Below are 19,460 nucleotides of genomic sequence, written 5' to 3' on the forward strand. Positions count from 1 at the left end.
GGGGCCTGGGAAGGAGAGGGGAAGAGGGGGAAAAGGGGGGGGAACCAAACCCGGAAAGGGAGAAAAGGGGGGAGGGGGAAAATCAGAAGGGAAAGAAAGGCCCACAGTCCGCCCCCCACTGCGGCCTTCGCACACGTCACCACGTTCAGCGTAGTCGTCACCGCGCCCTGCGTTCTGCGCTTCCCTGCTTCCTGTGTGCGCCTCCGGGCCCTTCTCGCACACATTGACCCCAGTGCGCGCGCGCAGAGGATGTCGTGCGGTCTCCGTTGCTATCTCTGTGTTCCCTGTGGCCAGTCGCCAACCCAACTCGCTTTCCTTAGCCTCGAGACTTCGAACCATCCTAGATTTAAACAGTGTAACTAAAGTAACTTCAATTTACAAAGCACTTTCAAAATAGGCTCTAAGAGAAACTCCTGCCCCTAAAAGAAGCGCATACTTGTATAGGTAGGTAGAGTTCGATAAAAACTGACCTGTGAGAAACTCAGTCCATCTTATTAAAATCACATTCTTGCCGTCACCTTTCTAAGATACAGTTATGAGCCAGGTGTAGTTTTACATATCTAATACCAGCATTCTAGGAAGCTGAGACAGGAGGATCACAAGTTGGAGCCCTTTCAGGGCCACTTAGCAACTTGGCAAGACCATGTCTCAAAAATTCATAGAAAGGGCGGGGGATTTAGCTCAGTGGTTCTGCCTCCTGCCGCGCAAGGTCCCGAGTTTGATCCCCGGTACCCCCCCCCAAAAGTCATAAAAATTTTAAAGGCTTGAGGGTGTAACTCAGTAGAAAGATCCAGGATCCAATCCTTGAAGAAGAAATAGTTCTTTTTCTTAACATTTTAAGTTTTTGCCCCCCCCATTCTGTTCATTCTAGGTAGAATTAATTTAATTATTATATGCATGTGGATACTTTATTAACTCCCTCAAAGAAACGATGTAGTCCTATGTAATTCCATCATTAAAAATTTACTGTGTGGGCCGGGGATTTAGCTCAGTGGTTCCGCCCCCTGCCTCAAAAGCACAAGGACCTGAGTTTGATCCCCAGTACAAAAAAAAAAAAAAAATTACTGTGTGACAAGAAATGTAGAAGACAAAAAAAAATCAAATAGTACAACATGTCCTTGTAGAGAAGTTTCAGCATAGTGTGGAAACAAAAGGAACATTATTAGTTCTTGGAGATAAGAGAGACTGAGTAAGCTACAGAGAAAATATAAGCAAACTTTGAGCTAACCTTAAAAAACGTAGATATGCCCAGGGATTTAGATCAGTGTCACCACACCTGCTGTGCAAGTGCAAGGACCTGAGTTCGATCCCTAGTACCTCCCCCAAAAAATTATTTTGAGACAAGTTCTGTCTAAGTCACTGAGTTGCCCAAACTGGCTCAGAATTGCGGTCCTCCTATGAGAAATGCATTCACTGGTCCAGACCCAAAGAATGGACTCAGAGGTGGCAAAAAGAGCAGCAAAAGTGAGGCTGTTATAAGTCTTGCAAGGCTGGGTGTCTGCTAAACTAGGGTGGTCACAGTGAGCAATTTAACCCCTAGCACACAAGTCCCTTCCCTCATTTCCTCACCGGGAGAGAATACTATGAGGTATTTCCCCAGACATCACCTATGTTTCATTACTTTTTTTTAAGATGGTTCCCCAGTCCTCCTCCCAATTCGAGTTTGGGTTTCTTCATAATATTATCTATTCTTTACTTTGAGACTTTTCAAGAAGCAGATGTTTCTGCATAGAGATTTCATGCGACCTTGCAATTACTATGTTTCTACTTAGTCTTAGCTAGAAAAATGTTTTTCCTCTCCCTTCTTAGCCTACATTCTACAAAGGCTCTCTTTCTTACTATTTTTATCTTTCCCTCAAGATCTCCACTGTCCAGAGACCCTCCAAATGAATGAACTTTGTCAGGCCATTTAGGCAATTCCAAATGCCAGTAATTTTTCAGAGTTAATTATTTCATCTTGAAAATGAACTAGTTTTTCTTTTTCTTACACTCCTGTCTTAACTTCCTAGAATGCCTAGAATGCTAAGATTAAGGTAGGGTACCACACACAGCCAGAGCCTGCTAACCACATCACTCTAAATATATATATTATAATATATAAATATATATCATATAAATATTATATAATTGAATATTAAATAACATTATATTATATATTTTAAATATATAAATATTATATTATATACTAAATATTATATATTGTATATATAGTGGCACACCTGTAATCCCAGCACTCAGGAGACAGAGGCAGGAGGATTGCAAATTCAAGGCCACTCTGGGAAATTTAGGGAGAACTTGTCTCAAAATAAAAATTAACAAAAATGACTGGGGATTTAGCTCAGTACTACTTGGGTTCGATTCCCAATATTAAAAAAAAAATTTTTTCTTAAATCTAAGCTTTACAAAAAGTTGCAGCTATTGGGATTTTTTTATGGTTATGCTTATGGAATTTTTAAAAGTGAAACATTTATTGGTACATTTTAGATACACATAATGATAATATTTGTCATAGGGAATTTGTACCTGTACCTTATGGAATTTTTTAAAGACTATAAATAATCTCACTTCTATTTATGTCCAGTTTAGCCAAAGGAAAAGTTATAATCTATTTTCCCATTTCTCTGATGAAGAAACTAAAGCAAAAAGGTCAAATAACTTGCTCTGGGTCACACAATCAAAAGAGGAGATAAGGCTCAGTTGTAGCTCAGTGCTTAGTATGTGCAAGGTGTTTGATTCTGTCTCCAGCACCACAAGAGAAAAAGGGAAAAAGGTAGAGAGGAGTTTAGACAGTGCAGGCAAGTGTGATGGTGCACACCTGTAATTCCTGCACTCGAGAGGCTGAGGCAGGTGGATCACTGTGAGTTCAAGGTTGGCCTAGGCTACACAGTGAGACCCTGCCTCAAAAGAGAGAGAGAAAGAAGGAAAGAAAGAGAAAAGAAATGAAATTTAGGCTATTTGGCTTAAACACCTGTCCTCCTGCTTCCAACCTCTACCCTTGCCAGATAAATCCTTGCTGTGGAAACAGAATCCTTTTCCTGGAGACTTACTGCTTAGGACTTTTGGAGGAAAGAGCTAGGACTTATTTTTTTCTCCCATACTGGGAATTGAAACCTTGGTCTTATAAATCCCAAGCAAGTAAGCATCTTTCCAGTACCACTGAACTAGTCTTCAGTCATTGTTATCTTTTGAGAAAGGGTCTCACTAAGTTGTGTGGGCTGGCCTTGAACTTGCAGCTCTCCTGTCTCCACCTCATGAGTATCTGGGAGAGAACTAGGAATTCTGAGAAATCATAAAACTTCTTTTGCTAGGCAGAACAAACCCCAAAAGATAAGCAAAACTAGTCCTCAAGCCCCTTCTCTGCCTTCAAACCTTCCTCTGAGGCCACAGAAAACTGACTAGAACACTTTCTTCCCCTTCCCTGGACCTTTAGGCTGGTAGCTTTGCGTCTCCCTGGGCAAAACTCAACCAGGACTAACACAGAAACCTGGATTGCGAGCTACAGAGAGGGAAGATGGAGGTTTAGGGACAGGGTGGACTTTAAGAAGCACCTGGCAAAGAATACAATTCAGGGCCAGGGATTTAGCTCACTGATGCTCCTGCCTGCCTCACAAGTCCAAAGTCCTGAGTTTGATCCCTGGTACTAAAAAAAAGAATACAATTCAGTAACTCCCATAAAACTGACCTACAGTGTCTTTACCTGAGAGTCAACCCTTAACACATTTGGTTTGTTTGCTTGTTTGTTTGAGACTGAGTCTTGGTATGTTGCCTGAAATTCCTGGGAGCAAGCAGTCCCCGGACTTATCCTCCAGGAGTAAAACTTTTGTTAAAACCTCTTGGGCTGGGGATTTAGCTCAGTGGTGCTGCCACCTGCCTCACAAGCGCAAGGTCCCCAGTTCGATCCCCGGTAACAACAACAACAAAAAACAAACCTCTGGCTAGACACAGTGATGTATGCCTGTGACCCCAACACTCTGGGCAACTGAAGCAATCTTGAGCTCAGCCCAGACAACTTAGCAACTAAGCAAGACCTTGTCTCAAAATCAAAAAATTGTATGTGAGGGCAATCTGGCTGCAACATCTGTCACCCCATTGATCTTCAGCGTTGATTCGGTTGGTCTGGCTGGCTGGGCAGGTGTCCCCTTCCTCCTTCACCCCTCCATGTACGTTCTCCTGAAATTGTGTACTAGGTCGAAGAGGACGACCACCCTAGAGAGAAGAGGACCCTTTCCTCAGTCAAGGGTATACGAGTAGCTGCGCTCCCCTGCTAGAACCTTCAAACAAGCTCTCTCAAAATCAAAAAATTAAAATAGTTTGGGGATATAGCTCAATGCAAAGGCCCCCTCCCCACCCCCTGCCAGGCTTTCCAGCAATGCCAGCAGTCTAAGGGGGAATTTCATCTCTAACCTTTGTCCCCAAGTCTGGCGGCTCACATGGGTAATAACTATCTTCCCACTTTGGCCCAGGGACATCTCTTTTCCCAAACAAACCAATCTCTCACATCCCCCACTCTGTATTTTCACTGACTGTGCATGAGCAGATCCTGCCAAGTTCCACCTGTAGTTGGCTCTATTTTTCAAGTCAGATGTTTGGCTCCTCTATCTCCTGCAAAAAGGAGTCATGCAACCAGGACAAGACTCTTCCCAGAGTCCCTGATGGCCAGGACAGAGTTGAGACTACACTGTTGAGACCGAGTCCTGGATTTGTATCATTCAAGGAGGGTTCAAATGATGACTTCCTCATTACTCCGGACCTTTTTATTCCTGACTCTGGCCATAGTGGCCACTCTCAGGGCTGGCAGTCAGTGTCCAGCATGTGAGAGACCTGCCATAGACCTGGAGAGCCACCGGCAGCTGCTTCTCGATATGGCCAAGAGAAGCATACTAGACAAGCTGCACCTCAGCCGGCCCCCAACACTGAGCCGGCCTGTATCCAGAGCTGCTCTGAGGACTGCACTACAGCGCCTCCATGGGCCTCCACAGGGGACACTCCAGGAAGACTACAGGAGACAAGAATATGAGATCATCAGCTTTGCTGAGACAGGTGGGTTCCTGGTCTGCAGCTCTGCCTTAAAACCTGACCTTTCAAGAAAAGGAAGTTTCCTCCCCAACCTCACCCATGACTTCCTCCCCTAAACTATCCAACTTCTGCTCCCCGAAATCCTACTCCCAGGCTTCCACCTGCCAGGCTCTTGTCTGGCAACTCAAGCTAACCAATGGGCAGCTCCAAATTGGTAGATTTCACTTATTTGGAGACTGGCTGGCTCTGTCTCCTCTGGCTTCTCTCTCTGCAGGCTCCACAAACTTCCTAAAGCTGCATGTGAGCCGGTCCATTTCCTGGCCCTGGACCCAGGGGTAGGTGCTGAGGAGTCTGCTTTCTCTGGCCCCTGGATCTATCCCCTCCATTCTCCCTTCCCCCAGAAGCCTCATTTGGGTGAAAAGAGAAAAGTAAAACAATAGAACTAGGATACCTCTTCATATCTCAGGTTACTATATCAGAACTGGATCAAAATGAGACTCAGAAAGATGAATTAAGGATAGAGGATAGAAGGGAAGAGTTATGACCATACAGGAGAGAGTCTGTAAATAATTTAATGGGCAAAAAATAAAATAAAATAAAATAATAATAATAATAATAATTTAATGGGCATCTGGAGAGGTGATCAGGAATTTTGAGACAGAACCATAGGAACCAAAAGCAAACTGAGCCTTTTACAACTCTTACTCAGGTCTGGAAGATCCTTCCATTTCTAGCCCCTTTCTCCTAGTTAGCAACTACTTTTCCCCTTCAAGACCCAACACAAACTCTGGAGCCAAAAACTCTGGCTTCACATTTTTGCTCAACCACTTACTAGCTATGAGACTTGGGTTGTTAAAAGTCAGGCTTTTTACTTGTAAATGGGGCTAAAGAGAGTGTACCTAAGAGAATTACATGAACTAATGCAGATCAAGTCCTTAGAATGCTAAAACAGGAGGGAGCAGGAAACAGAGAAGACTTGGCTCCTGCCCATGAGGGGATTATGGTCAGAGCCTCTTGGTAACCTCACATGGGTCAAAGGAACAAGGCAGCTAGCTCTCTGAGATCTCTTTTATAAGGACACTGATCCCCTTCATAAAAGCTACACCAAAAGAAAAAAAAAAAAAAACTGGCCGGGGATTTAGCTCAGTGGCACTGCACCTGCCTCCTAAGGGCAAGGTCCTGAGTTCCATCCCCAGCACCAGAAAAAAAAAAGCTGCACCCTTATGATTTAATTATCTCTGAAAGGTCCCACCTCCTAATAACATCACCTTGGGGCTAGGATTTCAACATCAAATATAAAGTTAATAATACCCTTTTTCCATGAACCTTCTGACCATTCAGTAGCTTAGCCCAAAATTCTTTAAACTATGGTAGGAGATAACTGGGTGTGATGGTGCATGCCAAAAATCCCACCATGCAGGAGGCTGAAGCAGGACAATCACTGCAAGTTTGAGGCCAGCCTAGGCTACATAGTGAGTTCAAGGCCACAGAGTGAGTTTCTATCTCAAAATGGATAGAGATGAAATAAATAAGTAAATAAAATAAAATATTGTGGCTAGAAAGCCAGGCATGGTACCACACTCCTATAATCCCAGCCACTTTGGAGGCTGAGGCAGAAGGATCACAAGTTTAAGGTCAGCCTTGGCAATTTAGTGAGACTTTCAAAATTTAAAATTTAAAATAGCTGAAATGTGCCTCAGTAGTAGAGTGCTTCTTAGCATATGCAAGGCCCTGGGTTCAATCATCAGAACAGTACTCCAAAACAAAACAAAAGGAGTGAAACTTTATGTATTGATTATTGGGGGCTCCCAATATACCATCTACTATAGTCTGCCCACTGGGCCCTGAAAGTCTCAGTCTGTTCCACACACAAAATATAACACACACACACACACACACACACACACACACACGCGTGCGTGTGCGTGCCATTTTTTATCCCATCAGGCATGATGTCCAGGGTCTCATCATCTGAATCAGGTGCACATAGATGAAGCTCCTCTGGTACAGGCCATCGGGCTGGGAAATTTCATCAGGTTTGGGGACCTTGTAAAGCCAGTGGTGTCATGTTGCCTCATGAGCGCTGATTACAACTCTGTTCAGTGATGTCATATTAGTAGTTTGGACATCGTGAGAGAACTTATACCACAGAAATTGGAAAACACTACAAATCAGAGCTTAAATTTTTTTCCCTGGAGACCAGTTGTTAAACATTTATTAACACACTGTTGCCTATGTCCTAAAAATACAAGTTGTCTTCCTCCCATACACCTAACACACAATACTGAAGCAAGGACAGGATAACCATAATAGATGCTTCAGTTCAAAATGGGATATGGGGAGTGGGGCACAGCAGTCACTGATCCATAAACATTCAGCCAGGCATAGACACAGTAGGATCCAAATATACAGTAAATGTTTAAATTTTTAAAATTACAGCTGGGGATTTAGCTCAGTGGTGCTGACGCCTGCCTCAAAAGCGCAAGGTCCTGAGTTTGATCCCCGGCACCAAAAAAAAACAAAAACAAAAACAAAAAACACAACATCAACAAAAAACAAAGACCTGGGTTTGTAAAAATTACAGTATTATAGTAAAAGATAAGTTGCCATTAATCCCCCTTAAAATACTTACCCTCTCTTAGAACACACTTATGCCATTGATCTTGCCACCTTCTGAAGCAGTTCTGGAAGTCCTCTTTCATGAGTGTCTTTACAAGGTGTGCTCAATAATACAATGAATGCTGCTGCTGTGTGCCAGCAGTAGAAAAAGCAGACTCATAAAAACATTACATATGAAGGTCCCAAGTTCAAGTTCAATCCCCGGTACCAAAAACAAAAACAAAAAACATTACATAGGGCCGGAGATTTAGCTCAGTGGTTTCTCCACCTGCTGCGCAAGCACAAGGACCCAGGTTTGATCCCCGGTACCAAAAAAAAACACATTACATATGTCCTCATCAACCTTATTCACCAGATCTGGCACTACACACCTTCTCACTCTTCCCCAAATTTAAAATGACCATGAAAGGCAAACATTTTGAATCACTTCAGAACATTGAGGCAGCCACAACAGCACAACTGAAGACACAAAAGACTCCCAAACTGCTTCAGAAAGTGGCAAGAAAAATGAGATAAGTGTGTTTGAAGTGAGGGAGAGTATCATGAGGGAGATTAATGGCAATATGTCCTTTACTACAACAAATTTTTTTTTAATTTAAACATTCACTGTAGTTTTCAATCATACCTGGTATCTCAGTCCACCCCAGATCCAGAATTTCTTAGTTAGAACCTGATTCTGCTTGGCTTTTCTTTCTTTCTTTCTTTTTTTTTTTTGTTTGGTGGGGTTTTTTTTTTGGTACCAGGGATTGAACTCAGGACCTTAGCTTTCAAGGCAGGTGGTGGAACCACTGAGCTAAATCCCTGGCCCAAAAGTTTTGGGCTTTTTTTTTTTTTGGTACTGGGGATTGAACTCAGGACCTTGTCCTTGAAAGGCAGGTGGCAGAACCACTGAGCTAAATCCCCAGCCCCTTTCTTTCTTTCTTTCTCCCTAGTACTGGGAGTTGAAACCAGGGCCTCACAAATGCTAGGCAAGTAAGGGGCTGGGGATTTAGCTCAGTAGTTTCGCTGCCTACTGGGTAAGCACAAGGACCCAAGTTTGATCCCCGGTACCAAAACCAAAACAAAACAAGTGCTAGGCAAGTAAGTGCTCTACCACTGAGCTATATCTCTAGCCTTTTTCATTTTATTATGTTTCTTATTTTATTTATTTATTTATTTATTTATTTATTTTTGAGACAGGATCTTACTAAATTGCCCAGGCTGGTCATGAACTTGAAATCTTTCTGCCTCAGCCTCCTTCGTAGCTGTGATTATAGAGATAGTCCATTCACCCAGACTGATTCTGCTCTGTGGAAGGAACTTCCTATTACTCATTACTGCTCTTCTGGGCTCCTAGAGCTACACTGATAACCCTTGGCTATGTACCTTCTAACATATCTCTCCTATTAAAAAGGAAATGACCTGTGTTTGTGGCTGAATGGTTTTCTCAGCTGAGTTTCTGCCTAAAGGAGATAGGGGCTCAGAGAGCTCTTTTTACTTTTAATTATCTCTATCTTTTTTAGTCCAAACTGGTGCAGCTTTCACTATTAAACTCTCTTTAGCTGGATGTGGTGCCATAGGCCTGTAATCGCAGCTACTCTAGAGGCTGAGACAGGAGGACCGCAAATTCAAGGCCAGCCTAGGCAATTTAAGGAGATCTTGACTCAAAAAAAATTTCTTTTGAAATAGGGTCTTGCTATGTAGTTGAGGTAGTCCTTGAACTCACTATGTAGCCCAGGGTGGCCTCAAACTTGTGATCCTCCTGCCTCAGCCTCTAGAGTAGCTGTGATTACAGGCCTATGGATTATAGGCATATCCCGTCACTTCAGGGTCTTGACTCAAAATTTTAAAAAAGTAAGAAAGGCCAAACCTAGCAGTGCAAGCCTACAATCCTAGCCATTGGGAGGCTAAGGCAGAAGGATCATCATGAACTCAAGACCAGCCTGGGCTACATAATGATTTCAAGGCCAGCCCAGACTACATAGCAAGACCCTATCTCAAAATACAAACAAACCAACCAACAATAACAACAAAAACAAAAACAAAACAAAAGGGCTGAGGTTGTGGCCCAGCATTTCCTCTGTTTAATCCTTAGTATTGAGAAAAAAATTCTCTTTAAAATTCTGAGGGCTAGGGTCAGGGATTTAGCTCAGTGGTTCCGCCGCCTGCCCTGCAAGCTCAAGGACCTGAGTTCGATCCCAGGTACCAAAACAAACAAACAAACAAAATTCTGTGGGCTCTCTAATAAGTTGTGGTCTACTCAATTAGACAACACTCTACTCTATGAAGAGAAATCTTTCACTTAGGTTACAAGTTAGTGTCATGGTCATGGAAAACCCTAAAGATTCTCAGAAGCCCTTTTGTCTAGTTGAGTCTATGGAACATCATCCTGGAAAAAAAAGAAAAAAGAACATCATCCTGAAATTTTTAGATTTCATCAAGATGTTAGATTTTAACAAAGGGTTTTGCATCTGACCTTCTATTTGTTCTCATCTTCACTCTCAGACAACATTTTACTGGCAGTACACTGGGCTTGATCTTTGCCCTTGAGAGCCCTTCTTACTTTGAAAGCCTTTTGTCAGAGAAAGGAGGAAGGAAAAGGCATTTTATTTTTCAACCTAGCACATCCTTGTAGAAATATTTTCTCCAAATTCTACTTGAAAATTGAAAATAGTTCCTTTTTTAGTTCATCTCTCTCTTGAAATGCCTTATCATAGGCACCTAAAATAAGCCAATTGGCATTTTCAGCATTCTGCCTGGAAATATCTCTAGCTAAATTCACAAATTTGTTAGATAATATTTCTGGCTTACAATTCACCACAGGTGCTAGCCAATACATCACTCAGGTTCCCCTTGCTCCAGATTCTAACAGAAACTTCCCCACAGCTCTTCCTGACTTCACTGATTTTCTTCCCTATCCTAACCTCTACCTGCCACTGAGTCTTGTGCTATATATTTTAGGTTTTTGTTATGGCGGAACCCCACTTCTGGTACTAATTTCTGTTTTACTTTAATTGTTGTCATTAGATTTTTTTTATGGTTTAAAAATACTTTATTTGTATGTATAAAATGCTCTGTGAAGTTCCAACATTGTTCACACTGACTTCAAGAGTTCCGTTTTCCATGTTCAAGTTACTCAGTTGATGCTGTTGGTTTGTTTTCTTTCAGGATCAAGGTGGGTGCTTTCATATAAAATCTTATTTTTTATTCCTTCTCTGGCAATTCTTTGCTGGATTCTTTCCTTTGCATAATTATACCTGCAATGGAACCAACATCCTAAAGTCACCACGATAAATCCTCCTACGCCAACATCACATGATCTTCTAATTCTGCCTTCCCCTTCCTGGGTTCGCCGGGCTCCAGTGCGGTGGCCATGACCAGAAGTCTGTGATCCCTGACAGATTTTTTTTTTTCCTTTTTGAGACAGGGTCTCATTATGTAGCTCAGGCTGGCCTTGAACTCGCTATATAGCCCAGGTTGGTTTTGAACTCATGGCAATCCTACCTCAGCTTCCCAAGTGCTAGTATTATAGGTATGAGACACCATGTCTCTCTCTCTGTCTCTCTCTCTCTCTCTCTGGTACTAGGAATTGAACTCAGGACCTTGCACTTGCCAAGCAGGTGTGGTGCCACTAAGCTATATCCCTGGCTCTCTCTTTTATTAAGCTATAATTTTAATTTTTAATTTTTAATTTTTTTATTAGTATATGTTTGCAGTACATAAGGTTTACATTCCTTGTGTGGAATTGGTACATGTACATAAGACATCTTAATTCCTTTTTTCATTGTCTTTCTCTTCCCTCCCTCCCCACTTCCTCCCCCACTTAATCCCCTCCCCATTTGAGAAAGATCTCCCTACTTCCTATTATCTATCTCTTATTTTTCTCTTTATTTATGACTTAGTTTTCTCATATAAGAGAAACCATGTCATATTTAAGCTTGTGTGTCTGATTTATTTAACTTAATATGATGGTCTCAAAGTGCATCCATTTTCCTACAAATGACTCAATTTTATCTTTCTTTATAAGTGCAAGGTTCTTTAAAAAACTGTGGCCAGCTCCTAAGGAAGCTGGTCTAAGTCTCAGTATGTAAGTATCAAACTTCCGCTAGCACTGTGCTTCCTAATGTCTTATAGCCCAATCAAGTCATATGCCAAGCCCAGAACTTTAATGGGAAGGGACTGCACAAAGCCATAAATATTGGGAGGTGTTATTGGGAGCCAACAATATTTTAATATTCTAGCATAGCCCCTGCTGGTGATGTGTCTGCCTTCCATAATTGTAGTGTCTTAGCAGGTTCTAACTGAGCCATATGCAGTAGTGTACTCCTATAATCTCCTATAATACTGGGAGGGGGGAGGAAAGGGATTGGGCTGAGGACAGAAGATCACAAGTTTGACCCCAACCTGGGCAACTTAGCAACTTAGTGAGTTCCTGTCTCAAAAAAAAAAAAATTACAAAAGGGCTGGGGATGTAGCTCAGTGGAAAGGGTCTAGTTTCAATCCCTAGTAATGAAAAAGACAGAAAGAAAGAGAGAGAGAGAAATTCGTAGAATGTTTTATAACCTAGCCCCCCAAAATTAGTTGATTAGTTGGGCTAATCATAATGTTCTAGAATTTGGAATTGGGACACTAGGAAGTCAGATCACTTTAGCTAGGAGAAACTTTGTGAAAGGTCTTATAAGCTTGGGAGTAGGGACTGTGATTTGGGGAAGCTAAGAAAGCTGACAAAGGAGCAGAAGTACATCCACAGAAAAAGAAGAATAGAATAGGCTTACACAGAGAGACAAAGATAAGATAGATCTTATTGGCCCTGAGAGCTGTCAAGAGCAGCCTTGGGCCATGGATTTAGCTCAGTGGCACTGCACCTGCCTTGCAAGCACAAGGTCCTAAATTCAATCCCTGATAGCAACTACAAAAACAAACAAACAAACAAACAAAAAAACACCCAAAAGAGCAGCCTTATTCCTGACTTTCTAACTCACATGAACCTTTGCTGAACTTTATTTCCTGCCCTTTTATGTTCATGACAGAATCAGCTATATTCTCATAGTAAAACCTTCTTTATAGTGGACACTTCATTTACGAACTCGATTGGTTCCCAAGGGCTGGTTGTAACTAAATCAATACAGCTGAGATCTGGATGTTTACCTGGGTACGTACTATAGATCGCAAGAGACAGACGAATCTTCCATTAACCTAATTAACCCAAGTTGTTTGTATGTCAGGCTGCTCATAATTTGAGGGTCCATTGTACTTGCAAAATAAAAAATAAGAGTACCTAGGGCTGGGGGAGTAGCTCAGTGGTAGAGTGCTTGCCTAGTATGTGTGAAGCCCTCATTTTTGTTCTCAGCACCAAAAATAAATAAATATATATATTATATATATATGCGAAATCATAATGGTTATTTATTTATTTATTTGAGATAAGATCTTGCTATGTTGCCCAAGTTGGCCTTGAACTTATGATCCTCCTGCCTTAGCCTCCTGGGTAGCTGGGGTTACAAGCATGCACCACCACACCTGGCATTTAACTGCTTCCAAAAGCCATTTGGACTTTATTCACTGATAAGATTTTTAAGACCATGAATTTATGATCCATCCAAGTTTTTGGAGAATAATTCTGATGCCAGTGTAAAAGAATTAAAGAAATGAAAGCCCATTCAACAAATGTTTATTGAGTGTCTATAAGCTACCAAGTACCAGGGATATAGTGGTGACTATACAGGCACAATCTCCACCTTCATGGAGTTTACATTCCAGCTGGGGGAAGGGGAAGTGGTAGGACAAGTACACAGTCAACAAATGATTGCAGAAAGTGATATTTGTTCTAAAGACAGTTAAGAAGGATAATATATTAGAGAGACAGAAGTTGAATTGGAGGCTAATTTAGAAAGGTTAGTCAAGGAAGTACCCCTGAGGAGGGGATTTAAAGCTGGATACCCCAGTCATTCAAAAATCTTGGAAAGAAGCCAGGCATGGTGGTGCACACCTATAAGCCAAGCTACTCAAGAGGTTGAGACAAGAAATGATAAATTTGAGGCCAACCAGAGCAACTTAGGGAGAACTGTCTCAAATAAAATTTTAAAAGCTAAATTTAGCTCAATGGTAAAGAGCTTGCCTTGCATGTTGGAGGCCTTAGGTTCAATCTTCAGTGCTTCAGGGAAAAAAAAAAAAAGCTTGGAAATACATTCTAGGTAAAGGAAATATCAAGTGCAAAGGCAATGAAATGAGTCCATATTTGGTGAGTTCAAGGGATAAAAAAAGGCCAGGATAGAGTGTATTAATTAAGTGGCAGACTGCCTAATTACACAGGTTTTCTATGTGAAGGAGTTTTTATTTTAACCAAACAGCAACAGGAAGCCTTTGAAATATTTCAAACTGAAGATACAAAGCTGATTGGGTTTATGTAATAAAAAAGTCACTTTGTGCAGGTGTGGTAGCACATGCCTGAAATTCCAGAACCTGGGGAGGCTGAGGCAGGAGAACCGAAAATTCAATCCCAGGCTGGGCAACTTAATAAGGCCTTGTCTCAAAATAACAAATAGAAAAAGACTGAGAATGTAGCTCAGTGCAAAGGCCTTGGGTTCAATCCTCACTATTGAAAAAAAATTTCCAGCAGATGAACTTTGGTGGACATGCTCAAACCATAGGATTCCACTCCTAATCCCAATTCATGACTTTATCAAATACAGAATACAATCCATCCCAAGAGCCCTAAAGTTGCCCCCCACCCGGAAGCAGGGTCTTGCTATGTAGTTCAGGCTGATCTTGAATTTACTATGTCACCAGGGCAAGCCTTAAACTCATAGCAATCCTCCTGCATCAGTCTCCCGAATGCTAGGATTACAGATGTGCACCACCATGCCTGGTTAGCCTAAAATCTTAACTTGTTCCACTTGTTCCAATATCAGTTCAAAAGTACAGAATGCAGATTGGGCACAGTTGCACACACCTGTGATCCCAGCTATTTGGGAGGCTGAGGCAAGAGAGGTTGAGGCAGGAGGGTCACAAGTTCAAATTAAATCTGGGCAATTTAGCAAGTCTCTGATTAAAAAAAAAAATCCAAAATCTCATCTAAATTGGATAGGGTGAGACTGAGAGCCTGTGAAATTAAACACTACACCTATGGCCAGGATGCTGCTCAGTGGTGCAGTGCCTGCCTGGTGAGTGCGAGGTTTGACTCCTGGCACCAAAAAAGTAAAACAACAACAGCAAAAAACCAATTCACCTACTTTCAAATACAATGGTGAAACAGGCATAGGATAGACATTCCTATTCCAAGATAAAGCAACAGGAAAGAAGGCCTCAAGTCTCAAGTAAATCCAAAAACCGACAGAGTGAACAACACCAAATCTTAAACTCCAGAATAATCTGATTCCATATGCTGTCTTCTGTACACACCAGGGAGGGTTGGGCACTCAAGGTCTCAGAAAACCCTGCCCTCCTGGCTTTGCTGGGATCAGCCCATGAAACAACTCTCAATAGTTGGTGTTTAGTGTTTGTGACTCTCCCTGGCTGTTACTACACGCTGGTAGCTCTGCAGTGCTTGGGTCCTGGGAGAGCTCCATCCCTTTGGCTCTACTAGGCCTCCTGAGGACTCTGTCGCAGTTCCAACCCCACAGTTCCACTGAGCATTGCTCTACTTGGGGACTCTGCCCCTGTAACCAGTTTCTGCCTGGCATCTCAGGATGGCTGATAGAGCCTTTGAAATCTTTGTGGAGGCCATCATGGCCCTGTGGCTCAGGCATTTTGTATTCCTGCAGAATTACTCTTACAAGGCTACACTAAGCCTCCCTGCCTTGCCCTCTGGGGCAGCAGTATGACTTGCACCTTGGCCACTTGAGCCACAGCTGGAGCAGCTGAGAAAAAGTGCACTGGATCTCAGAGAGCAGAGATCTGAGGCAGCCCTGGGCACTGAGCTCACAGAGGGCACCCACAGCCCATCCCCTAGAGCCCACAGAGCTTTAGGCTTGTGATGGGAGCCAAGGCCTGGAAGATCTCTGAAATGTGTTTAGAATCTCTTTAAATGGCAACTGGTTCCTTCTACCATATTGATTTCCTTACCAAAGGGCTGGGCTAGGCCATACCCCTGGTTTTCTTTCCAAAACATTCCTTTTTAATATTTATTTATTTATTTTTACCTTTTCAGTAGTGGGGATTGAACCCAGGGCCTTGGCACTAAGCCATATTCCCAGAAGCCCTCTCATTTTTTGCCTGCTTCCTTGTTTGAGATAGGGTCTCACTAGGTCTCTGAGTTACCCAGGCTGGGCTCAAACTTGCAAACTTTCTGCCTCAGTCTCCCAGAGTGTTGGGATTACAGGTGTACACCACCACATTCAGCTTCTTTTTTAGTATTTATGTGGCCAGACTGGGGGTTTTCCAAATCTCTATGTTCTTGGTTCCTTTTTTTAAAAATTATAAATTCCATCTTTAAATAATTTCTCTTCTCTCTCATTTTACAGTATGCAGTTTTAAAAAGCCACAGAGCTCCTTCAATATTTTGTTTAGAAGTTTCTTCCACAAGATACCCACATTCATCACTCTTAATTTCTACCTTCCATAAAACCCTTGAACACGGACACAATTCAGCCAAGTTCTTTGCTACTTTGTGACAGGGATGGCCTTTACTCTAGTTTCCAGTAAGATATTTCTAATTTCCACCTGCAACCTCATCAGAATTGCTTTTCCCATCCATATTTCTACCAACATTCTGAGCATGACCACTTAATTTATAAGAAATGCCAGCTTTTTCCTGTAGCTCTTCTCTTCTTCTGAGTCCTCACCAGCATTGCCCTTAATACTCTTCTCTGTTCGTGACAATCTAGGCTTTTCCTACTTTATTCCTCCAAATTCTTCAATCCTCTCCTCGTCGCCCAGTTCCAAATCCACTTCCACATTTTGGGGTATTTGTTATAGCAATATTCCACTCTCATTACCAACTTTCTTAGTTGATTTTGTGATGCTGTAATGGAATACCACAAACTGGTTAATTTAGAATGTACAGAAATTTATCATCTAATGATTCTGGAGGCTGGAAAGGGGCCAGCATCTGGCAAAGGTCCTCTTGCTATATTATCCCATGGTAGAAGGCCAAAAAGAAGGCGAGGTGTAGGGTCCTGAACTCACCTTTTATAAGGAACCCATTCTCATGATAAAGGGATTAATCTGTTCCTGAGGGATTTAATCTCCATGACAAACACCATCCAGCTGCACTTCCCAAAGCTGTCTCATTGGAGATCAAATTTCCAATACTTGAACTTTAGGAAACATATTCAAACCGTAGCAGTTTCGAGTGCAACAGAGAATTCAAGTATACTAGAAGAGGAGCAGAGCTCGATGGCACACACATAATCGCAGATACTCAGGAGGCTGAGGAAGGAGGATCGAAAGTTCAAGCCCAGCCCAGGCAATTTATCAACTTAGTAAGGGCCTGTCTCAAAATAAAAAAGAAGCAGGAGGTGGAGCTGTAAACTCAGTGTGAAGGCCCTGAGTTCAGTCCCTAGCACAAGAAGGGGATAGGGAGGCGAGGGATGTAGCTTGGCATGAAGCCCTGGGTTCAATCAACAGTACCACAAAAAAAAAAAAGTAGTGGTAGAATTGACACTTAAAAGACCACAATAACAGGGGCTTCTTGTGTCCACAGGCTTCTCCAACGTCAACCAGACACGACTTGATTTCTACTTCTCCTCTGATGAGACTGCTGGTGGTGTGGAGATCCAACACGCCAGCTTCCTATTCTTCGTGCAGCTCCCTCCCAATAGCACCCAGAGTATGAATGTAAAGGTCTTTGCACTAAGCCCCCATGATACCAACCTCACCATAGCTAGCCAGCACCTGCTGGAGGTGGATGCCAGTGGCTGGCACCAGCTCACCCTAGGGCCTGAAGCTCAGGCTGCCTGTAGCCAGGGGCACCTTACCTTGGAGCTGGTACCTGAAGGCCAGGTAGCCCACAGCTTAGTCATCATGGGTGACACTGCCCATAGGCCTTTTGTGGCAGCCCAAGTAAGAGTAGGGGGTAAGCACCAGGTTCACCGACGAGGCATTGACTGCCAGGGAGTATCCAGGATGTGCTGTCGACAAGAGTTCTTTGTCGACTTCCGTGAGATTGGCTGGCAAGACTGGATCATCCAACCTGAAGGCTATGCAATGAACTTCTGCACAGGGCAGTGCCCACTACATGTGGCAGGCATGCCCGGCATTGCTGCCTCCTTTCACACTGCAGTACTCAATCTTCTCAAAGCCAACACAGCTGGTGGTACTGCTGGAGGAGGCTCTTGCTGTGTGCCCACAGTCCAACGGCCTCTGTCTCTACTCTACTATGACAGGGACAGCAACATCGTCAAGACTGACATACCTGACATGGTGGTAGAAGCCTGTGGGTGCAGTTAGTCTATGCATGATAAAGGCACCCCGAGGTGAGAAGTGCCCTTTCTCAAGAGGAGGGAATGACCCCATGCCTACCTCTGTCCATAATGTGGATGGTCTCTTCCTGAGCAACCTATGGAAATTACTGCACCTCTAAGTTGAAGAGTTCTATATTAAGAAGAATCATGGCACTGTCTTCATGACCACCCACCTCTGTCCCAGAGCATAGTCTACCCACCATACTCTTCATGCTCAAACCCTTCCCGCCTCAGGCACATAGTGATGCCATCTGCAATGCCATCTGGTTCTCAGGCAAAGACACCCTTAATTCACCCTTAATCAATCCCATCATCTACTATGTCTCCCTGCCCTTTCTACTTGATGGCCCCAATCCAGGATGAGTTGATTCAACCCTCCCTTCATCTTTCTGACCCTCCAGAGTCTCTCCCTTGGATTCATCAAACATTAAATTACTGTTCTCCAACATGATGCTCATTTGCCTCTATGTCTTGAGGTCCTTTCCTTCTCATCTGCTCTTCCTCATCCATCCCTTGTCCTTCTCTGCCTTGCTGTGTGCCTTTGGGGCACCTGATTCACCTGAACCATATCACCTGAGCTTCCCCACCCTGGATTCCTGCTGAATTTGACTAAGGAGTGACCCAAGCAGAAGACAAAAGGATAAGAAGATACAGTGTATCTTCTTCCTGCCCCCTTTGCCCATGTGCCATGCTTCTGTGCAACTGTGGCTGTGCTGTGTCCCTATAGCTCCTGTCTGCCTCCCCTCTTGCATAGCTCTAGCTCTGCCTAGGTTCTGAGACACTGTTTCAACACTAGAGGGTCCTAATGGCTTCCCCCTTTCCCAGTCCCTAGTGCTTCAACATCCTTTATTGTTGCCCTTAGCTCTGTCTATATCCTTTGTAAATAGTTGCTTCACTGAGTTCTCTTGATGAAGCAGACAGATAGCTGAGGGCTCCCCTATGTCCTGCCAGAGCCCAAACTGACACCCCAGACAACACAGAGACTGCCTGAACTCTCCACTTTCTTTTCACGTGGAGCCCTCAGGACTGAGATATTGTATCCACCTCATGTTTCACACCTCTTCCTCCCCCAGACTGCCTCCTCTTTTTCCTCAGGCTCCCTCCATCCTCCCAGAACCATCATTTGATGGTCTCATGGCTAATAAAGAACTAGTTTTTCCTGTTCACCTCCTCCCTCTGTACTCGTTCCAAGAGATGAGACAGATCGATGATCAATCATCAAGTAAGCTGACACTCTGTGGACACACATGTGGTGGGAGGCTGAGGCATGCTCAGAGCTGCCTGGCAGGACCTCTGGCTCACTCTACCCTCAACCTCCAAGGTTCCCTCCAGGAGTTCTGCTGGGCAGCTGGAACTGGCAAGAGCCTGTTAAGTAGAACAGGGCGAAGAGGAAGGTCTGGGACAAGGAAAAAGTGGCATTTGCTCTGAGAATGGGTGCTCTTT

The 19,460-nt window shown here is 43.2% G+C and overlaps 1 protein-coding gene across 1 annotated transcript; it reads left to right on the top strand.

Annotated features, from left to right (window-relative positions):
* The first annotated feature begins 4,515 nt into the window (after window positions 1-4,515).
* Window positions 4,516-18,468, top strand: Inhbc (inhibin subunit beta C). The gene is made up of 2 exons (XM_004861235.3): window positions 4,516-5,040; window positions 17,258-18,468. Exons 1-2 carry the CDS (start codon window positions 4,725-4,727, stop codon window positions 18,001-18,003), a joined length of 1,062 nt encoding a protein of 353 aa, XP_004861292.1. The 5' UTR covers window positions 4,516-4,724; the 3' UTR covers window positions 18,004-18,468.
* The last annotated feature ends 992 nt before the right edge of the window (window positions 18,469-19,460 follow it).

This window comes from Heterocephalus glaber, unplaced genomic scaffold (assembly GCF_053883595.1).
Source record: "Heterocephalus glaber isolate CG9 unplaced genomic scaffold, H.glaber_assembly_v1.0 deba00001569, whole genome shotgun sequence".
NCBI lineage: Eukaryota > Metazoa > Chordata > Mammalia > Rodentia > Bathyergidae > Heterocephalus > Heterocephalus glaber.